The sequence below is a fragment of the Tauraco erythrolophus genome, chromosome 6 (assembly GCF_009769465.1).
Source record: "Tauraco erythrolophus isolate bTauEry1 chromosome 6, bTauEry1.pri, whole genome shotgun sequence".
Lineage (NCBI taxonomy): Eukaryota > Metazoa > Chordata > Aves > Musophagiformes > Musophagidae > Tauraco > Tauraco erythrolophus.
In genome coordinates this window covers 62,132,808-62,150,080 of record NC_141470.1, presented here as the reverse complement: position 1 = coordinate 62,150,080, position 17,273 = coordinate 62,132,808, and the positions used below count along the sequence as shown (strand labels likewise).

General features: G+C 38.3%; 1 protein-coding gene across 18 annotated transcripts in view; it reads right to left on the bottom strand.

Moving 5' to 3' along the window:
* MARK3 (microtubule affinity regulating kinase 3) overlaps positions 1-17,273 on the bottom strand; it is a 64,973-nt gene that overhangs the window by 11,025 nt on the left and 36,675 nt on the right. For 7 of the 18 annotated variants that reach the window (XM_086612735.1, XM_086612736.1, XM_086612737.1 and 4 more), the window contains 8 exons: positions 16,600-16,836; positions 16,388-16,507; positions 15,551-15,650; positions 15,173-15,285; positions 14,246-14,399; positions 12,265-12,482; positions 6,900-7,003; positions 1,083-1,340 (listed from right to left, as the gene is read on the bottom strand). In XM_086612735.1, coding sequence (XP_086468861.1) covers positions 1,083-1,340; positions 6,900-7,003; positions 12,265-12,482; positions 14,246-14,399; positions 15,173-15,285; positions 15,551-15,650; positions 16,388-16,507; positions 16,600-16,836 — 1,304 coding nt within the window. Of the gene's footprint in view, positions 1-1,082; positions 1,341-2,072; positions 2,238-6,899; positions 7,004-12,264; positions 12,483-14,245; positions 14,400-15,168; positions 15,286-15,550; positions 15,651-16,387; positions 16,508-16,599; positions 16,837-17,273 lie in introns of all 18 variants that reach the window. The other 11 variants (XM_086612730.1, XM_086612731.1, XM_086612728.1 and 8 more) reach the window with 5 other exon arrangements.

Genomic DNA, 17,273 nt, shown 5'->3' with positions numbered 1-17,273 from the left:
CCTTTCAAAAAATTTTCATAAGGAGAGTACAAAAGCACGGAGATTATGTTAAGCCAACAATAAACAAACTCTCGCTTCTGCAAACGCAAGCTGAGTGGTCTGAAGTATGCAGTATGTGAACCAACAGGTTTTAAACAAAGAAGGAAAATAGGTGGTTTTCAATTTTAGGGTTTGTAGGAACTAATTTAAAATCATATATGGATTGAAAACTAGAAGTCCATGTAGAGTGAAAACTAGAAGTCCATGTAGAGTGAAAACTAGAAGTCCATGTAGAGTGAAAACTAGAAGTCCATGTAGAGTGAAAACTAGAAGTCCATGTAGAGTGAAAACTAGAAGTCCATGTAGAGTGAAAACTAGAAGTCCATGTAGAGTGAAAACTGTTAGTGCAGCAACAGCACCTGCTTAAGCTAGGCTTTGGCTAGATCAACACACCTCCACACCAAAACCAGAATCTGCATATGAACTAACGGTCCAAACAGGAGTAAGTTTTTCAAGGTTTGACCAGACTCCTGCCTAGACTGAAGCCATAGTACCGCTATTATTTTAAGATGACCTATGCTAGCACTACTGCCAAAAGAAGCTTTTGTCTCCTGTCCCTGCCCTTTCACCTGTGATGTTTCTATTTGTGTGTTGCCAGTAAGATTATTCTGGAAATATGAATAGTCTAAATGATTTCAAAACACAACCTGAGCTTCTAACACTACATTAAATATCAAGACTAGGATCCTAGTTTATGCCGTCTACTGATAGATCACGCAGTCGGAGTGAGCAGCTTTTGAATTGAACTGAAACGTTTCAGCCCTGCAGCATTTGTACCTCAGACACGAGGATGAAGAGCACAGAAGAAACAGCACAGATCATGCTGTATCACTTTTTATCCAATTTGATTCAACCACTAAAAATAAATGGCTTCTGTAACCAAAAAGAACTACAAAAAAATCATAAGCCAGTGCATTTTAAGGTGCAGAAACTGTTAAGCCATTAATCAGAGAATGTGGACAAAACAACCTAAGCAATGAACTACTAGGTATGTCTACTACCCAACAAAAGGAAATGTTGAGTTACCATTTGAAGAGGCTTACCTTCTTGTTAGTTTTGAAGTTAGTTTACTAAATAGATTAGTGGAACCCCTGGTTCGAGTCTGAGAGAGTGGTGTTGCTTCATGGGACAGACTGGGAGAGGCTGGCGGTCCATTGTAGGTAGCAGTACGTCGCTCTCTGAGCTGGCCATGGAAAGTGCTCCGACTAGCCGTTCCTCTGGGGAAACGAATACGATCAGGTGTGGTTGCACTGCTAATGCTGTGAGTTGAAGCAACAGGAGTTCTTTGATCGGGAATAGTGCTAGAGCAGAAAACAAACAAACAAACAAATGCTAGAACTTCTTTACAGAAGCACAATGGTTCTGCAGGAAACACAAAACACTACATTCTACAGTAAAGCATAAGCAGACACTTTTATATAGGCCAGGGTTGGAAATATCAACATTATTACAGCACTGTATGGAATCAAAACTTGTAAGAAGTTAGGATTAAAAGGCTGCTGAAACAGAAACCTACATAGGCAGAAAAATGCAACAGGAGTATCCTGGAAAAGACCCGATAAACTAGGCATACCACGTTACACTACGAAGACTAATAGAAGAATAGATGAGTAAAGTTTCCTCCCAGGAAAGAGAAGCAATAGGTAATTTTAGTGTCTCTCCCTCCACATTCTCTACATACATCTTTGAAAATCTTGCTAATTTGAAAGTATCCTACACAAAATTATCTACAAGTGAACCACTCCAAGTAGAAGTCCTTCAGGATACACAATTAAAAGTCTCCCATAAACTTTGACAATAGGGAATGTCCAATACTCCTAACACTACGAAAAAAATACGGTTCATTATTGCAGGATTATGTCACAGACAGCCTGACACACCACAAGACAAATGTAAACAGGACTAAAAAAAAAATGAGGAAACACACATCTTGTGGGTAATATATACTAGAACAATCTAGGACTAAAATTCCACAGCACGAAGTTAAGAAGCAGTGGGTATAAGTTAGTTTCACAACGATTTCAGGTTCTTACATAGGCCTGAAGTTATCTGCGCCATTGTCTATTGGAGGCAACATCATCTTCGTGTGCACAGAGGCTGACATGGACATCGACTTCTGATGTCGCAGCCGAACACTGGAGAAGGATGTAGTACAAACTGAAGCAGGGCTAGCTGCGTAAGCGAACATTTCTGTCAGGCTGTGAGGGGGTTTGGGTTCAGGCAGAGGCAGAAAGAAGAGCATGATGGACCAACAACAAACTACTGCATAGAAAAAAGCAAACTTTTCCTTCTATTAACTGATTTATCAAAGAACACGAACTCTAACAGCCCTCTTCTACGTAAACAGCAGTAACTACCCTACACTCGCCTTAAAAAGTATCCTGATGTAACTCATATTGATCTTAACATTAAAAAATGCATTAAAAAACCCACCAAGTGCATGTTCCAAAAGCCTGATGATTGCTCCATTACTGCAGTGAAATATTTTGTTTTCAGAATGTATCCATGTTAAATCAATGTTAAGTTGGGCAAGCTGTCAAATCTTGATCTACGTCTGATAACAGGGACTTCACAGGCACAATCGAAATCAACAATATCATGATCTTTAAACAGTCCAAAAAAGCCCAAACAAAAAGGCTACTATTAATCAACCTGTACATATAGGAGGCAATGAATAACACTTGGTGTTTTCTGAAGGAAGAAGTATGACTGTTGAAGAGCATCCCTCATTGCTTGGCCACAAACCTTAAATTCTCAAAATGACCATTCAGGCTTTGAAGGAAGGTCTACAGTGCTGTCTTAGCAGAATGGCCAGTAAGCTGCCAGATGTATAATATGTTAAAATAGGAGCATGAAAGCTTTTTCTTTCTTTGGGCCAGAATACTCTTTGCAGACTTCATATTATGTAGTGATGGTAAGGATGGGAGAAAACTGAGAGGCTGCAAGATGCATACAGCCTTTCAGGCTATACCATCGCATATCATTCATCTTTAAAATTTGCTTTAAAGGTCAGACAATTGTAATGGTTTCTTTGCTTTAAAAGTCAGGCAATTGTAATTCAGATATATTATTTGAGGTTAAAAAAAAAATCAGTCATCATCAGTGACAGTTTCATGACGCTGCATGTTGACTTCAGGTTACTTCATGGTTACATACACTGAAATTCACTTCTTGTTTTTACCTCATTCTAGTATGTCAGACCTTGGAGAGGAGAATGTTAGTCCAGCTACAAGTATTAGCCGACCCACTTCTCAGGCTTAGCTCCCAAACCACTAGTAGAAAACACCTCCCAGCTGAGACATCAGAACCGCTGGCTAGAACGGTTAGCAAAATCTACTTTTTGTTTTGTTATGAACTTTTCAGAATCTAGAAAACTTCATCTGAGTCATGCACACATCTCTTTACAACGTTGAATCCAGCAGGATGCACTACAAGCACTGCTACAACGAAGCCTGCCACACAGCCCAGCTTTGACATTACCCCAGGGTATTAAGAAATTGTAAGGAAATGAACATTCATCTCAAAAGCAATACCGTGAAGTCAAGTAATCCCCAACTAATTGGTCACTAGCCTCTCAAGTACTTCTAGCTCCTTTCCTCTCAATTTGCTGCAAAAGATAAAGGAGAAAGAATCTAGCTTTACAACACATTAGACCCAAGTTTTATTTAGTCACCTGCCTCAAAACATGACAGCTAAAGGTATCAATAAGGTACCAGAGCACGTTTTAAAGCACTTCTATCTCTTCCTCTGAAGCTTTGCTAGAAATCAGCTTCCTTGGATTACTAGCCTGGGAACACAGAAACAGTGAGCTAACATTCACCAATTAGTGCCAAGGCTTATTAAAAATCTGAGGCTGTGGTAAGTCATTTGTGTTACAAATGATTTAAAGCAATTGCCTATCATTATAAAGAGTGTTTCAGGAGTCCCCAAGTGTGTTAATTAATGCTCAGACTTTGGAGGAAAGCCAAGAGAGTTATCTCCAGCAGAATGCCTGTGTCAGCCATACAATGTGTTAAGGGCTGTGAGACTTAAAAAACCCTTTGCTTCTACCAGTCTGGAATGGGGTCTTCAAGACTACTTTCTCCAACATCAAGTCCACTAGCTGACTATCAGTTCTTCAAAGTTACCATACTTTCAGAAATAGTGTCTCAGAATTCAATGTGCAAGATAAGCAATATTTTAACACTTTCTCTCCCGAAAGAACAGAGACTTTAAATGTGCGCATCTTGCCTCTTAAAGCAAGTCTCCCAAGTTTTCACTGAGTCACAAGTCAGTATCTGATTGGCTGTGGAAAATCAAAAATCCAATGTGTAACAAATAATCTATGGTAATGACTCTTGCCTTTAACATTTGCCACCAACAGACATTTCAAAAGCACAGTCAGCATTAACAAAACCTTGGATTTATACAAAGCCCAGGTTCTACTTCAGATCTTGCTTCAGAAAAGAAAAACCGATACAAGTTTCTAAAGTTACCTTCTGCCAAGTTGAGAATACAATAATATTACAGATATTATAGAAACACCTGAAGGCAGGCAGAATTCCTTCTGAAGAGCCAGTCCCATCAACAGTCATGTTTATTTAGCCTGCATAAAAGGTCCCTGCATTTCATGTGATCAGTCAAGCCTTTGCCCAGTTACAGCATGAAAATATATCCAGATGTATATTCTGAATTCTGTGCCAAATCACAGTAATTCTGAAACTGTGCCAAAGCAAATGTGCAGTTTAGTGTTGAAGTGTTTCAGACAATGAGAACTTTCAAATTATAGAACAATTAGCAACACATTCTCATTATCTTTTCTTGTTTTAACCCTCTATAAAGAGTAAGGAAAGTAGTAATCTAAAGTATGTGAGAAAAGCTATAAAGATTTTTTTTTTTCCCCTGACAATGAAAATATAAATGCTCAGACATTTCAAATGACCCAAAAAGGGTTAAAGTTTGCAGTATAAGAAAATGATGTTTGGATACCATATTGATAATAAAAGGTAAATTACATAAGGATAACCAATTACAGATATAAAACAGAATTAATAGAGTTGCCAAGTACTACTCAACGTTAACTTTGAGCTTAATGCCCATACGTGACAAATCAGAAAGACAGCAGTTTGCTGAGAAACTCAAAGCTGGGAAAAAAAAACCCATAACTTCAAAGATGGCTCCTTAGGAGTATAAAGTCACTTCTAAATTAAGGGGACATCTGAATCTCAAGCATTCCTAGTAAACAACATCTAACAACTTTAAAAAGCATAGTAAAGAAAATGTAGACAAGATATTGCAAAGATATTAGTTTAAAGATGAACAAAAGTGTTATTAAATCAAGAAATCAAGAAATCAAATCTGATCAAATCTATTTCGGACAGAAATATTCATTTTTCAAAGAGAGTTTGGAAAGAAAAACACTATTAACATATCAAATTAAAGAAAGGATGGTGAGCTTTAATCTAAACAAACTTGGTAACATCAACAAGGACTAATCAATGAGGGCTGAGACAGACACACTAAGAGACAGCACCAAATAGCTGAGCTGTACTTCATAAGACAGTTGACTGCAGGCCCAGTGGCCAGCTAGACTTTTGGCACTCGTCAAACTTACACTTGACTTTTTCCTTTATCACTTTCAGTTTGCGGAAAGCTAGGAGGAAGAGACAGGGTCAAAATCATGTTCTTTATCCCTAGGCTCCTGGAGTCAAACGAGGGACAGACAGACTTTCCATTCAACATCACAACTTCACTACTCTTCCTTATAAACTCCCAAAAGGAAGGGGAAGAATTTTGTGCAAAACATGGCAGGTCTTTCGCCAAATTCAATATGAACAAGAAAAGTATTTTCTTCCCACCCTTTACAATATACCATAAAATTAGGAAAGAGCATAGAAAATTCAGAAGAGTAGGAGAGAGATACACATTCCTCCAATCTTAAGCATTTTTATTAAGTACTAGCTTTCTGGGCACTCTCCTGGCAACGTCAACTATTTAATTGTTACCAACTTCTGAGACAAGTAAAATTCTGTGAAGAACAGTTGGTTGGAACTTAAAATACCTTAGCCAGCCAGGAAATTTGGTGGTATTCTTCACAAGTGGTACGCTATACCTAACATCTACATTCACTATGACATTCATCTTCTACAGCTCTCCTCAGTCTTTGGTACGTAGGGAAGGATGGCACTAGATGTGGCTATGGTGCTAACACATGAACTGGTTAACTCCAATTCCACTGCATGCTCCCGTCAAGTTTCCATTCAGTAAAGTAAGAGGAAACCTGTTATTTCTCTGACTATTTTCAATCAGAATATGGAGTTATCAGTGCTTCCTTTCTCAAGACAAATTCTGTAAATACTGGGAAGCAATTAGACTACACGAATATCAGTAAGGAACATTATTATTCCAAGACAATGGCCTATCACTGTTTCACCTTCGCTCAGAAAAAAATTAACTTTCTCCCTGAGACTCTGTAGGAAAAACCCCCCCAGTATTCCAAACAATCCCAACCAAGTACAGTTTAGAATGAAACTTCAAAAGAGAACAGGCCAAGCAGTAGTCTGAAACTAAACAAGACTCTTCTGCAAGCATATGTTGTTTGGCCACAGCAGTCAACTGATTTAAGATGAAGGTTGTACAAATACGACATGTATTTAACCATAAATTAGGAACTTCCTTTTACATTCTAAGTATAAAGACTGTATGAATTAAGTACAGAAAATAAAAAACCAACATACTTACAGGTGCTCCATAACCAAAGATCTGTACTCACCTTCCGTTAAGAATTACATTACAGTATTACTGATTCTTAAGTTAGGCATTACACTTTTTTTGAAACGTGAAGACAAGGGATATACACCACAGGAAGATATTTCATATACCTGTTCTCCTTGCCATTTTGTATCACTGAATGCCTATCAGCAGTGGTTCTTTCACTACAAACGTATGTGTTGCGCCGTGTCATTGCTCCAGGGGCAGTATTATTCTACAATTAAAAAAACACAGGCTTGTTACTCCCCACAAAAGCCTTTTCTGGGGTTAAGTCTACATATAGTTGAAGGCTGTTTTACTTAATGCTATTTCTACACAGATGTAAAACTTATGATAATTAAATAAGTTAATATACAAACACTTTTCAGTATTTTTAAGGAATAATGCAATCAGAAAAAATAATTCTAACAAGTTGTTCTTGTAATTCATGTTGATGGCTCAAAATTAATATCGCTTAAAGTTTTTAATTACCAATGTTCTGAATTACAAATTCTGAGCATGTATAGCATTCATCTACATCTGGATAGCCTATGTCTTTATTTTTTAAATACTTTACCACTCGTAGATTGTAGAATTTTCCTTTAAGTTAAAATTATACCCTTAAACAAAATACAAAAAGCAAAGACTTAAGAAACAAATGTGGTAAAATTCAGTGGGAAGGTAAACATGAACTTTTAAATATTAAAATACTATAAAACACTAGACAAGTTTTATAAACAGGGAAGAATAAGTCAAATTAAAGAGACAAATTGCAGAGAATTTTAGTAAGACATTCTTAAAAATATACATTTAAATACAAGCATAACACATTGAGGACAAGAGAACCAGGGGAACTTAAACTACAGACCTTACTTTAGAGGGGAGAAAAGAAATAGAATTACTTTGCCTCTGTCTTTACAGAGAAAGAGGGTGGAGATATGCCCAAGTTGGCGGTCAATTTTCCAGGAACGACTGAGAAGCTAGGTAATTCACAGATAACAGAATTATAAAATGTTAGATGCAATTACTGTAGGAACAGCATGGTGGTCCAGATAAACATGCACCCCCAGGTTGTAGAGGAAGTAAAAGCCGGCAAGCCTTACATTTTTTCCTCCCCACCCCAAGAACATAACACAGGATACTGTATATGGTTGGAAAGTGGAAAAAATCTTTTAAAATTGTCTTTAAAGAAAAGGATCACGGGGCAAAGCAGGAAGCAAAATAGGCTATGAACTTTAAACACCACTGCTGGGGAAAGTCTTGGAGGAGGCTAGCTTAAGGGAATGACCGGTCAGCACCTGGATAAGCACATGTTGAGTAAGGATGGCCACTAAGACTCAGGCAGGGGACTTCATGCTCAACTAACCTTTTGGAGTTCTTTGAAGAATTACTGCTATGATAGACAAGGGAAATTCAGTGGATTTTTAAAATAGCATTAAGAAAAGGTTTCACATAAATGGTCACAGTAGAGAATCATGGGAAGAAGGATTAAAAAAAAAAACCAAAGGAAGGAAAAACTAGTTCAAGCACAAAAGGAGAGTAGCCAAACCTTTTTTGTTTCCGAACCTGAAATAAAACTGTTAGAGTATTCTCAATAACCTGCAAAAGCTCCTCCAGGGCCTTAAGGCAAAACATTTGCTATATAGGGAGTCTCAAGCAACTCAAGCTCTGAGCTGCAGATTTAATAATGAAGACATCTTGTCTGTTTAAAAGACTGCTGATCTGTTATATATCTTTACGTGAATGTACAAGTACAAATGAAAAAGTGAACTGCGCAACCTCTTGGTGCTAAAAAGTACGAGGAGTATCAAAAGTATTTTAGATTAGCAGAACTATTAATTAAATCGTAAGATGCATGCAGTTGTCTCAAGGGTTCTCAAGTATTCTTCACTGGTTGTTCCTTAGGGAAAGGCATGTGCTAAGCTTCAGCAGAAGTCCTCCTGGCCCTTTTCTTGTACTTTATTCCTTACGCATCCCTTTTCTTCAAATCTATTTGTTTTTAAAAAACTCATTGATTCTTCCACCTTCCTCTGACATTTGTTGTTACGCGAACTCCCCTCTCTTTACTAAACTTGCTAGGAACAAAACTGTGAACCAAACATGAAGTTTTGTTTATATGTTCTTGAAAGGTCACGCTGTGCAAGACACTTTGTGGAGCCCTCGCAAACCAGTGGTACACAAGTATTGTATATTAACATCCCCATATTGTTTTTTTCTGTGTTCCTGAGCATACTAGAGAATGAAGCACCTAGAGTATCTGGCAGTTTTTCTGTTGGATCATATGCACAATAATGGGTGGCTTCCTTCTTTCCACCTGCTCCTTTAGAACATTAAAAATTTGATTCCCTTGAGAAGACACCGCATAACATTAAAGTGTGCTGTGATGTTGCACATCTAGAAAGACAAGACAGCAATCTCTGCTGGATCAAACTTTAAAGACTGCATTTTCAGGTTTGGGAGTCGACAAGTTTCGTATTCATATCTGAAATCAGAGGACTTTGAAGATGCACTTTCCCAGTTCTTTCTGGAATCCAAAGACAGAAGGATCAGTATACTTTTTTTTCCTGTTTGTCTCAGATTTCAGAGGTCACGAGAGGAGATTCAAGCATTTCAAGCTTTCAGATTTCGGTTTTAGCAAGAATACAGTTTTGGTATTGGGGTCTTTACGCTTTTTACTGTACAACCTTCCATGATCCATCAAGGAAGCTCTTCAGCTATGATTTTTTTGTTCAGCCAATCTACAGACTATTAATGTCTGGACATGACTAAGTTGCACATGTGCACAGCACATGAAGCCTGAAACTGGTGTCAATAGCACCACAGTGCTTGATGGAGTGACAACCTGTAGCATTAGGATTAGCATAAGTTCATCCTTGTGGCACCATTTTGCAGGAGGTGTTGACACTGCAGAAGCACATGTTGAGACTTCCAAGCATACGCACAAGGTCCAATCACAGCACAAAGGATCAATTTGTGGTGTGGAGGAGTCCTCTTTTCCTAGTGAGACTTGTGCCCACTACTTAGGCAGGTGATCTTCACATTAAGAGACGCCAAGGTGAGGACTGAAGAAAAACTTTGACAGAATCAGCTTCTGACTTACAATAATGAACCAATCTATTTACCTAAGAGCACTAGTATGTTTTTGGTCCTAAATTATTTTCCAAATATACCATCTATTCTCCTCTTTCAGTTTTCTTAAAGCAATACTAAGGGCTCTGGGGCAGCCTCATTACAAGTATTGAGGAAAAATTCAAAACTCTGAGTAATAAACAAGGAGTTATTAGTTGCTACTAACTATGCTACCCCTGTAGCAGGTTTTCGTCATTTATTTGGTATTTGCCCAATGAATCTGAAGCTTTTTGATGTGCACTTGTTCTGCTTACAGAACTATTTAGTTTGCAAGAGTTTAAACACTCCGTCAACTTCAGAAGTACAGCTTGGAGCCCTGTACTCCAAGCCCAGACTTAGCTATCTGCTCTACAAGCACAACTCTTATCCTTAAGTGCATGCTTGTAAGCTTTGTCATTTAATAAGAGCAGCACACAACTGGCTAAGTGTCTCCAGTGAGGACCAGTTCGACTACTTTCACTGTATCTGTCAAAGTAATAATTGTTTTTAAACAGAATTTTTTCTGTCGCTTCAGTGATTTTCTCATCATATTTCTGATTTTAGGACTTAAGTGCTCAGGAAGAATGTGAACTCTCTCCACCTCAAACTTTTTTCAACTTCAGGACAATACGGTAACTCCAATATCCTTTTTTTCCCTTCTAGATGCATGCTGATACTGTAAGAAATAAAACTCCCTCATCAGTTCCAGGAGTTGGAAAAAAACTCAGTGCTTTCCTCCATCCTCAACAGTCAGAAAACAAAAGACTAATCTCTAGTGGGCAGAGAAGAAAATAGTTTGCACAGTCTGACACAAAGAGCTATAACAGAGGCAATCTTAAACATTAACTGAGTGACATCACACGTCTGATTCCATGTTCACCATCTTGTACCACTGTTTGTAAAAGACCAGGTGCATGCTAATCAGAAAAGAGAAGTATCCTATGGTTATGAGCTCAAATTTTATTTCAGCTACAGTAGTATGAAATTTGAGATAAAACTACTGGAATAAATCCCTAGGATTTAGGAGTGGTGTAGAACAGCAGATCAAAATACTAAAGATACTAAATGTAAAGTATGTTGTAACTGTGATGCCAAGCTCTTGAATAAGGTACTACACAATACTGAGTGAAGTCCACTGTAGGACAGAACTGATACCATCATCCTACTGTTCTGAGACTCAGCCTCTAAGCACTGTCACGTAACAAGAAACAATCTGAATGGTTTCTGGACTGATCAAAAACCAGGGAAAGGGCAGGGGACCACAAAAATCAGAAAAGCGTCCCTCAAAATCATGAGCTCTTGTTCACATTCATGAATAACAGCTGCTACGGTAGAAGGCGTGTCTTTCCAAGAAATTTCTGGCAGAAAGCTGCCAGTCAAGTCACTATCAGCCACTGAGGCAACTGACAATACAGAGGCAATAAAATAAAACAAGTCTTATTTTACTACTTTTGCCTCAGATTATCAAAAAGTTGCGAGCTTAGAAAGTTCTGTTCTCTATGATGCTGAGTATTATGAACAAATATGACAGCTTTGTGAGATACTCCATTGCAAGTTGAATAAAGGATGTGAAGTCACTTCTAAAAAGTAGTAAGTTTTTCAGTACAAAATCTCAAAGTTTCAGAAATTAAATGTTACAAGACTCAAGAGTTATTATGTGAAAATAGATTTCCAACTTTGCCTCAGAGGGAGGCATCACAGAGCACACAAAGTCAAATCCAAAAAAGAATTTTCTTTCTTTGGGCACACTGCCTACTGCTCGACCCTGTAAATTCACTAGTTACGCACCTTAGTGTGCTTTCTTATTGTTGTTGAGGTTTTGGGGCAGGCAGGGGAAGCACACAAGGACAAAAGCCAGGCACACTGCTTTTAAATACAGGTTGAAATCCACCTGTGAACAGTTTTTAGAGCTACATTCCTTTGATAATCTTAATACACATAAGTAGGACTTGGGAATAGTCTGAGAACAAAGATTAGGTGGCTCCTTATACACATGAAACTATAAACCAGGATAATAAAAATAGATTTCATTCTTCTGTATAGAGGCCACAGAGTACTAGTTGGTGATATCAGGAAACTCATACGAAATTTCAGGAGGCAGTCTTTGGGTTCAGTTTCTTTTCTTTTTTTTTTTTAAATTATTTTTTAATACCCAAATTATACCTGTTCACTAACAGTTACTAGTGCTAATTATTAATACCTACGACCTACTTCAGGAATATTAAGAGGTAACTTCAGTAGCTGATTGATGCAGGGGAAAAAAGGCAACAGTACATTTAGTCTTGATGAATGAGAAGTAAAATCAGCACCACTGATAAATCGCAGGTTTAACACTTTTTCACTCCTCGAAAACATTTCATGGTTTTGATAAATAAGCGTTTTACTTACACTAGGAACAGCTGAACTTTTCTTACGTTCAGGAATATCAGCTTTATTGGGATTACTGGCATTTCCAAGCATTGGACTAGCTGGTGCAATTCCTCTTCCTGCAACAGCACTACTGCTGGATTTTCTGGACTGAATTCCTTCCTCTTTGAGGTCACTGTCTGTAGTACTAGTCTGGCTTCTTTTGGGATATGCCACTACTGAGGGGATGGATGGTCCAGCTTAAAAAACAGACAACAGAAACAGGAAAAGGAAGTTTTCTTCAGTAGCTACTTTTCACTACAATGGAAACGTATACACACAAGAGAATCAAAATAATTAACACTGGGAATCAGAGTTGCAAAAAGATAATTATTTATATTATTGAAATATGCATGTTTCAGAAGACAATAAAATACTGTGAGTAACAAAACACTTTCTAAATGTTTCTTTTCTTTTTTTTCCTCTTTAGGGGTGGAAGGGACAGGAGGGACGCAATGACACCACACGGACACCACACCCTGAAGCAAGGCCCCCCATTTTGTAATAAAATCTGATAGATTTGATATTCAAGTTAACTCTAGTAAGGCTTTCCCTTGTATCATAATCCAAAGATATGTAACTCTCTTCTGTTTACCTTGCTAAGGACAGGAGGGCTATAATAACAGACAATTATCTGAATTCATTAGGTGAAGGTATTACTTGATTTCTGTGAAAGAATTATGAATTTAATGGAGTCTTCTAGTGTTTGAGTACTGGCACTCATTTCGCTTGGCCAGAGAAAAGCCTTCAGAGTCATTTTAAAGACACTTAACAAGTAACTGACTCATTAAAATCAGAGGATCCTTCCTTAGCTCAAAGCTGGCACACGCTGTTCAAGCCAATTTCTGACAAAATCAGGCTCCTGAGACAGGTACCTGGTGACACAACCCTGGATCACCAGCGGCACTAATGGCCAGCAGACTGCACTTCTGGAAAAGCCCAGAAGCAGTGGTGGTTTGCCGCCAGCCTTCCCAGGGGGTGCCTAGAACACCTGTGAGTGAGGCAGCTCCTTTCACAGTTCCAAGCTCCCCCTTGCTTTCATTGGTTCCTGGACACTGGCAAAAGCCTGTGGGGATGTCAGGATTGTGGTTTTTTGCTGTCTCAATTACACGTCCTCAGAAGAGGATAAATCAAGATACACCAACTTCGTAGTTAGTGTATTAACAACAATTAATCAAAAAGTGTATGTATACACACAAAAATGCATATACACATAAAAACCACCTATATAAAAAAATCTATTAAAAAGCATCACAAAACACAATACATCCCAGGAGACTTCCCAAGGAAAGCAACCTCTGAGTGAACTTGAGGTATTTAAAAGTAGACCTGAACGGAGACTCCTTTTATGAGTTAGTGTCTGGGCAGGGAGATGTTGAAGATACTTAGAAAACCCTAAGCTACTATCCTGCATGCTCATTAAGCAGAAGAGTTCTAAGTTTGTCTGAGTCACTGATCTTCAGAAATTTAATTCCTCCAGGACAATCAAGTGGCACTAACCTCAGGAAACAAGAAATATTGGCAAACTGACATTTCTTCAAGTTTTAGACACAAGCTGACCTACTAGTGCCAAAAGAAAACAAAAGCTCAACAGGCATACAAGGGCATGGGGGAGGAGTGCTGTGCTTTTCACAAAAAAAGGGGGTTGCAACATTCTCTTCAATCTGTGTTAACAAGACTTTGCCAGCACAGTCAGGAATGCAAGGGACGATGACACAAGGCAGAATAAGAGAATTAAGTTGGTGAATTCAGCATTCCTCTAGAAGCTGCTTTTGAAGGCTTTATAACAAAACCAGTTAAAAAACCCCACATTAGTTATTCAATTCAGAAACCTATTTAACCACCATGCTGTGAGCTACACTGTTGTCATCTTCCTTACCTTTGGGGGATAGGGACAAATTCAGAAACTGAACTGAAATGGAAGTCACTATATTCTGCAACACTGAAAATGAGAATTGCTCACCGTGATCACTGTACCGCCGCTGTTTCTGGCTAGAAGATATGCTTCTCTGAACTTTGTGATGAGGAGATTGTCCAGTGCTATTATTAAGATCACTACTTGGCCTAACTTTGGCAAGTGAAAGATTGCTGCTGGAGCTTGAATCACTTGCATCCAACTACAATACAAATGAGAGTATTAAAACAAGGAGTTCAGACAAAACGAATTAAACATCTGTCACATTATGGGAGCAGTTACAGGGAGGCAGAAGGAAAACGGCTCTGGTACACAGGAAATTTTGTGACAGCAAAGAAGCTGCTTAGAGACCCGAACTTCTCTCAGATTCTTGTGCAACTGTCTTAGGACAAGCTCAGTGGAATCTTCAGCTCCTCAAAGGACAATCAGAAAAAGAAAATCCACCTCTGCTTTTAGTACACCCCTCTCAGAGTTCTCTAAGATTTTAACAGGAAGTTACAGGATACATTTAGTAGAAGCCACCACACCAACTCCTCCAGCAGAGGAATCAAGAGCAGCTTACTGATGCGGAGCCCTCTCAGCATCATATGGAAAGGTAATCTACAAGGCAAGAACTTTCTCAGGTCAATTGTCCTGCTCCTTGATTCTCCTAAAATATTTACAGCTGCCACATTCATGATTAAGCTCCTAGACTAGATAGGACCATAACTAGCATACAAAGTCCTTCAGAGGAATAACTGCTGAGCAAGCAATGCAGTTTTGGGGAGCCTAAAGGCAAGAGTTTTCTGACTCACATCAGGGTGACAACAAACAGGACCATTTGGACAGCTGACACTGATGATTAGAATAATGCGATTTTCAGCGTAATGAACTTCTGTGCAGGAATGCAATGCCTATAGTTAACTGACTTAATTTTTGCTTCTAACTGCTAAGGACACTTTCTGGTTTCTTTGCATTTGTAAGAACAGTACTTACCTCTGACGATTTTCTTCCTAGCAGTAAGTATGTAGCTGTGATTTCATCATACTTCATTTTACTAAGGGATTCTTGAATTTCCTCTTGAGAATATCCCATTCCTACCATAATATCTAAAAGCAAACACACACTCTGTAAGTAACACAAACATTCTGATGTTTAGGCTGGCTGAGTGTTTTAAGTTCAAGAGAAAGAACAGAACATTAAGAATTATACAAAACAATTAAGTGTGAGAACATAAGCCTGACAAAATATCGATATTAGAAGATTACTTTTTCCAAATAGCAAACAGATAAGAGTGGTAGAGGAAATAAATAAAAAAACTAAACACACCCACATCGTGCAAATAGTAGCACACTCTGAAAAACACTCAATTACCTATTCTTTTCTGGTCCGAGATGTCTAGTTCTGGTTCAACAAAAGGTTTAAGTTCATCCTCCTCATGCCCTGCATTGATCCACCTGTCCTTCATAATTTGCTATAAAAGAAAGGGTCTTGTTAGTAAGATACACCTGACAGCAAAGGAAACAAGCTGTTGCAAGAACTCGTCCCTCCCTCCATCTAACAAACACTAAGGCCTTTTCTCATTTTTCTTTTCCAGAACAGGCCTCAACAACTGCTCAGTTTTCTTTTGCTCCAGTGAGGAGAATCAACTATGCACATCGAGCCAAGCTGCTTCCCAATCAGCTGTATTCTAGCATATAGCTGAAAGCTAAAAACCCGTTACACAGATCAGGAGCAGTGTGACAACTCCGAGAAGTCTAGTAGGTCCAGGTTCAACTATGAAAGTCCATGAAAGCCAGTATTGTTTTGGCCATTCTCCTCCATGATGGTACAAAATGCAGGCAAAAGGCAACCACACCATAACCTAGCAGTCAATACTTCCAGTTCATATTTGAAAACGTGGAGAATGTCCTGGTGGATCATCTGTTAATGCAGGAATTCAGAAGGTAACCATGAGGAAAACTTGTATGACATATGCAGTGCAGTCTCATGTTGACTTTGAAAGTAACTGTGGAGTCAGGTGTTTTGTGACCTCAGCAAACAAAATATTAAAAAAAAAAGTCATACACTTTACTCAACAACCTTCTGCTCCTGAACCCACTCCAAATAAACTATTCAGGAATGGTATGACAATAGTAAGTTACAGCTCAAAAAATACAGTTTGCAAAATATAACATCTAGCTTTATGATGCACCTTATTTGTGCCATTACCTCCAGAGTGCCTCTTTTTGTTGGGTTTAGCACCAGGAAACGTTTGAGGAGGTTTTCACAGTCTGTGGACATGTAGAAAGGAATCCTGTATTTTCCCCTTAGGACTCTTTCTCTAAGTTCCTTGGTAACAGAAGAACAACAGAGAGTAAGTTGTAAGCAGCAAATCAGTTAAAACATTAGGTAAAAATGTCCAACGTTCTACAAAAACACACCTTTAAGTTCTGTCCATCGAAAGGAAGAGATCCACTCACAAGGGTATAAAGAATAACACCTAAACTCCAAACATCTACTTCAGGTCCATCATATTTTTTCCCTTGAAAGAGCTCTGGAGCAGCATATGGTGGGCTGCCACAAAAGGTGTCCAGTTTATTTCCAACTGTAAACTCGTTACTAAAACCGAAGTCAGCTATTTTAATGTTCATATCTGCATCTAGCAATAGATTTTCGGCCTGGAAGAGAAAGAATGGTTGATAAGATGAACTTGAAATACTAGATTTAAAACGCTATTGTCGGTTTTACTCATTCTTGAAAGGCAAAAAGGTGAAATATCTACTAACGTTTCCTTCCTTGGAAGGTCTTTACGTATGCTTCAGTCTATCATTCACATATCCCCTTTATTTCAAAAAAATCTCTGTACAGCAGCTTCAGACTGCGGGAGCAGTTATGCTACCTGAAAACTATATTATTTCCATCTGTTTTCTCCATAAAAATGCATCCTGAGCTACTTTAACTTACATTTTTCATCTACTAAGATGAAAACAACATACAGTCTCACTAGCTGTACTTTATGTGGCATTCTTGTAAAAGTTTGGTAATATATGTAACATTAAAACTTTTTTGAATTGTTTTTTGTTGTTGTTGTTCAGGTTTTGGTTTGTTTTTCTTT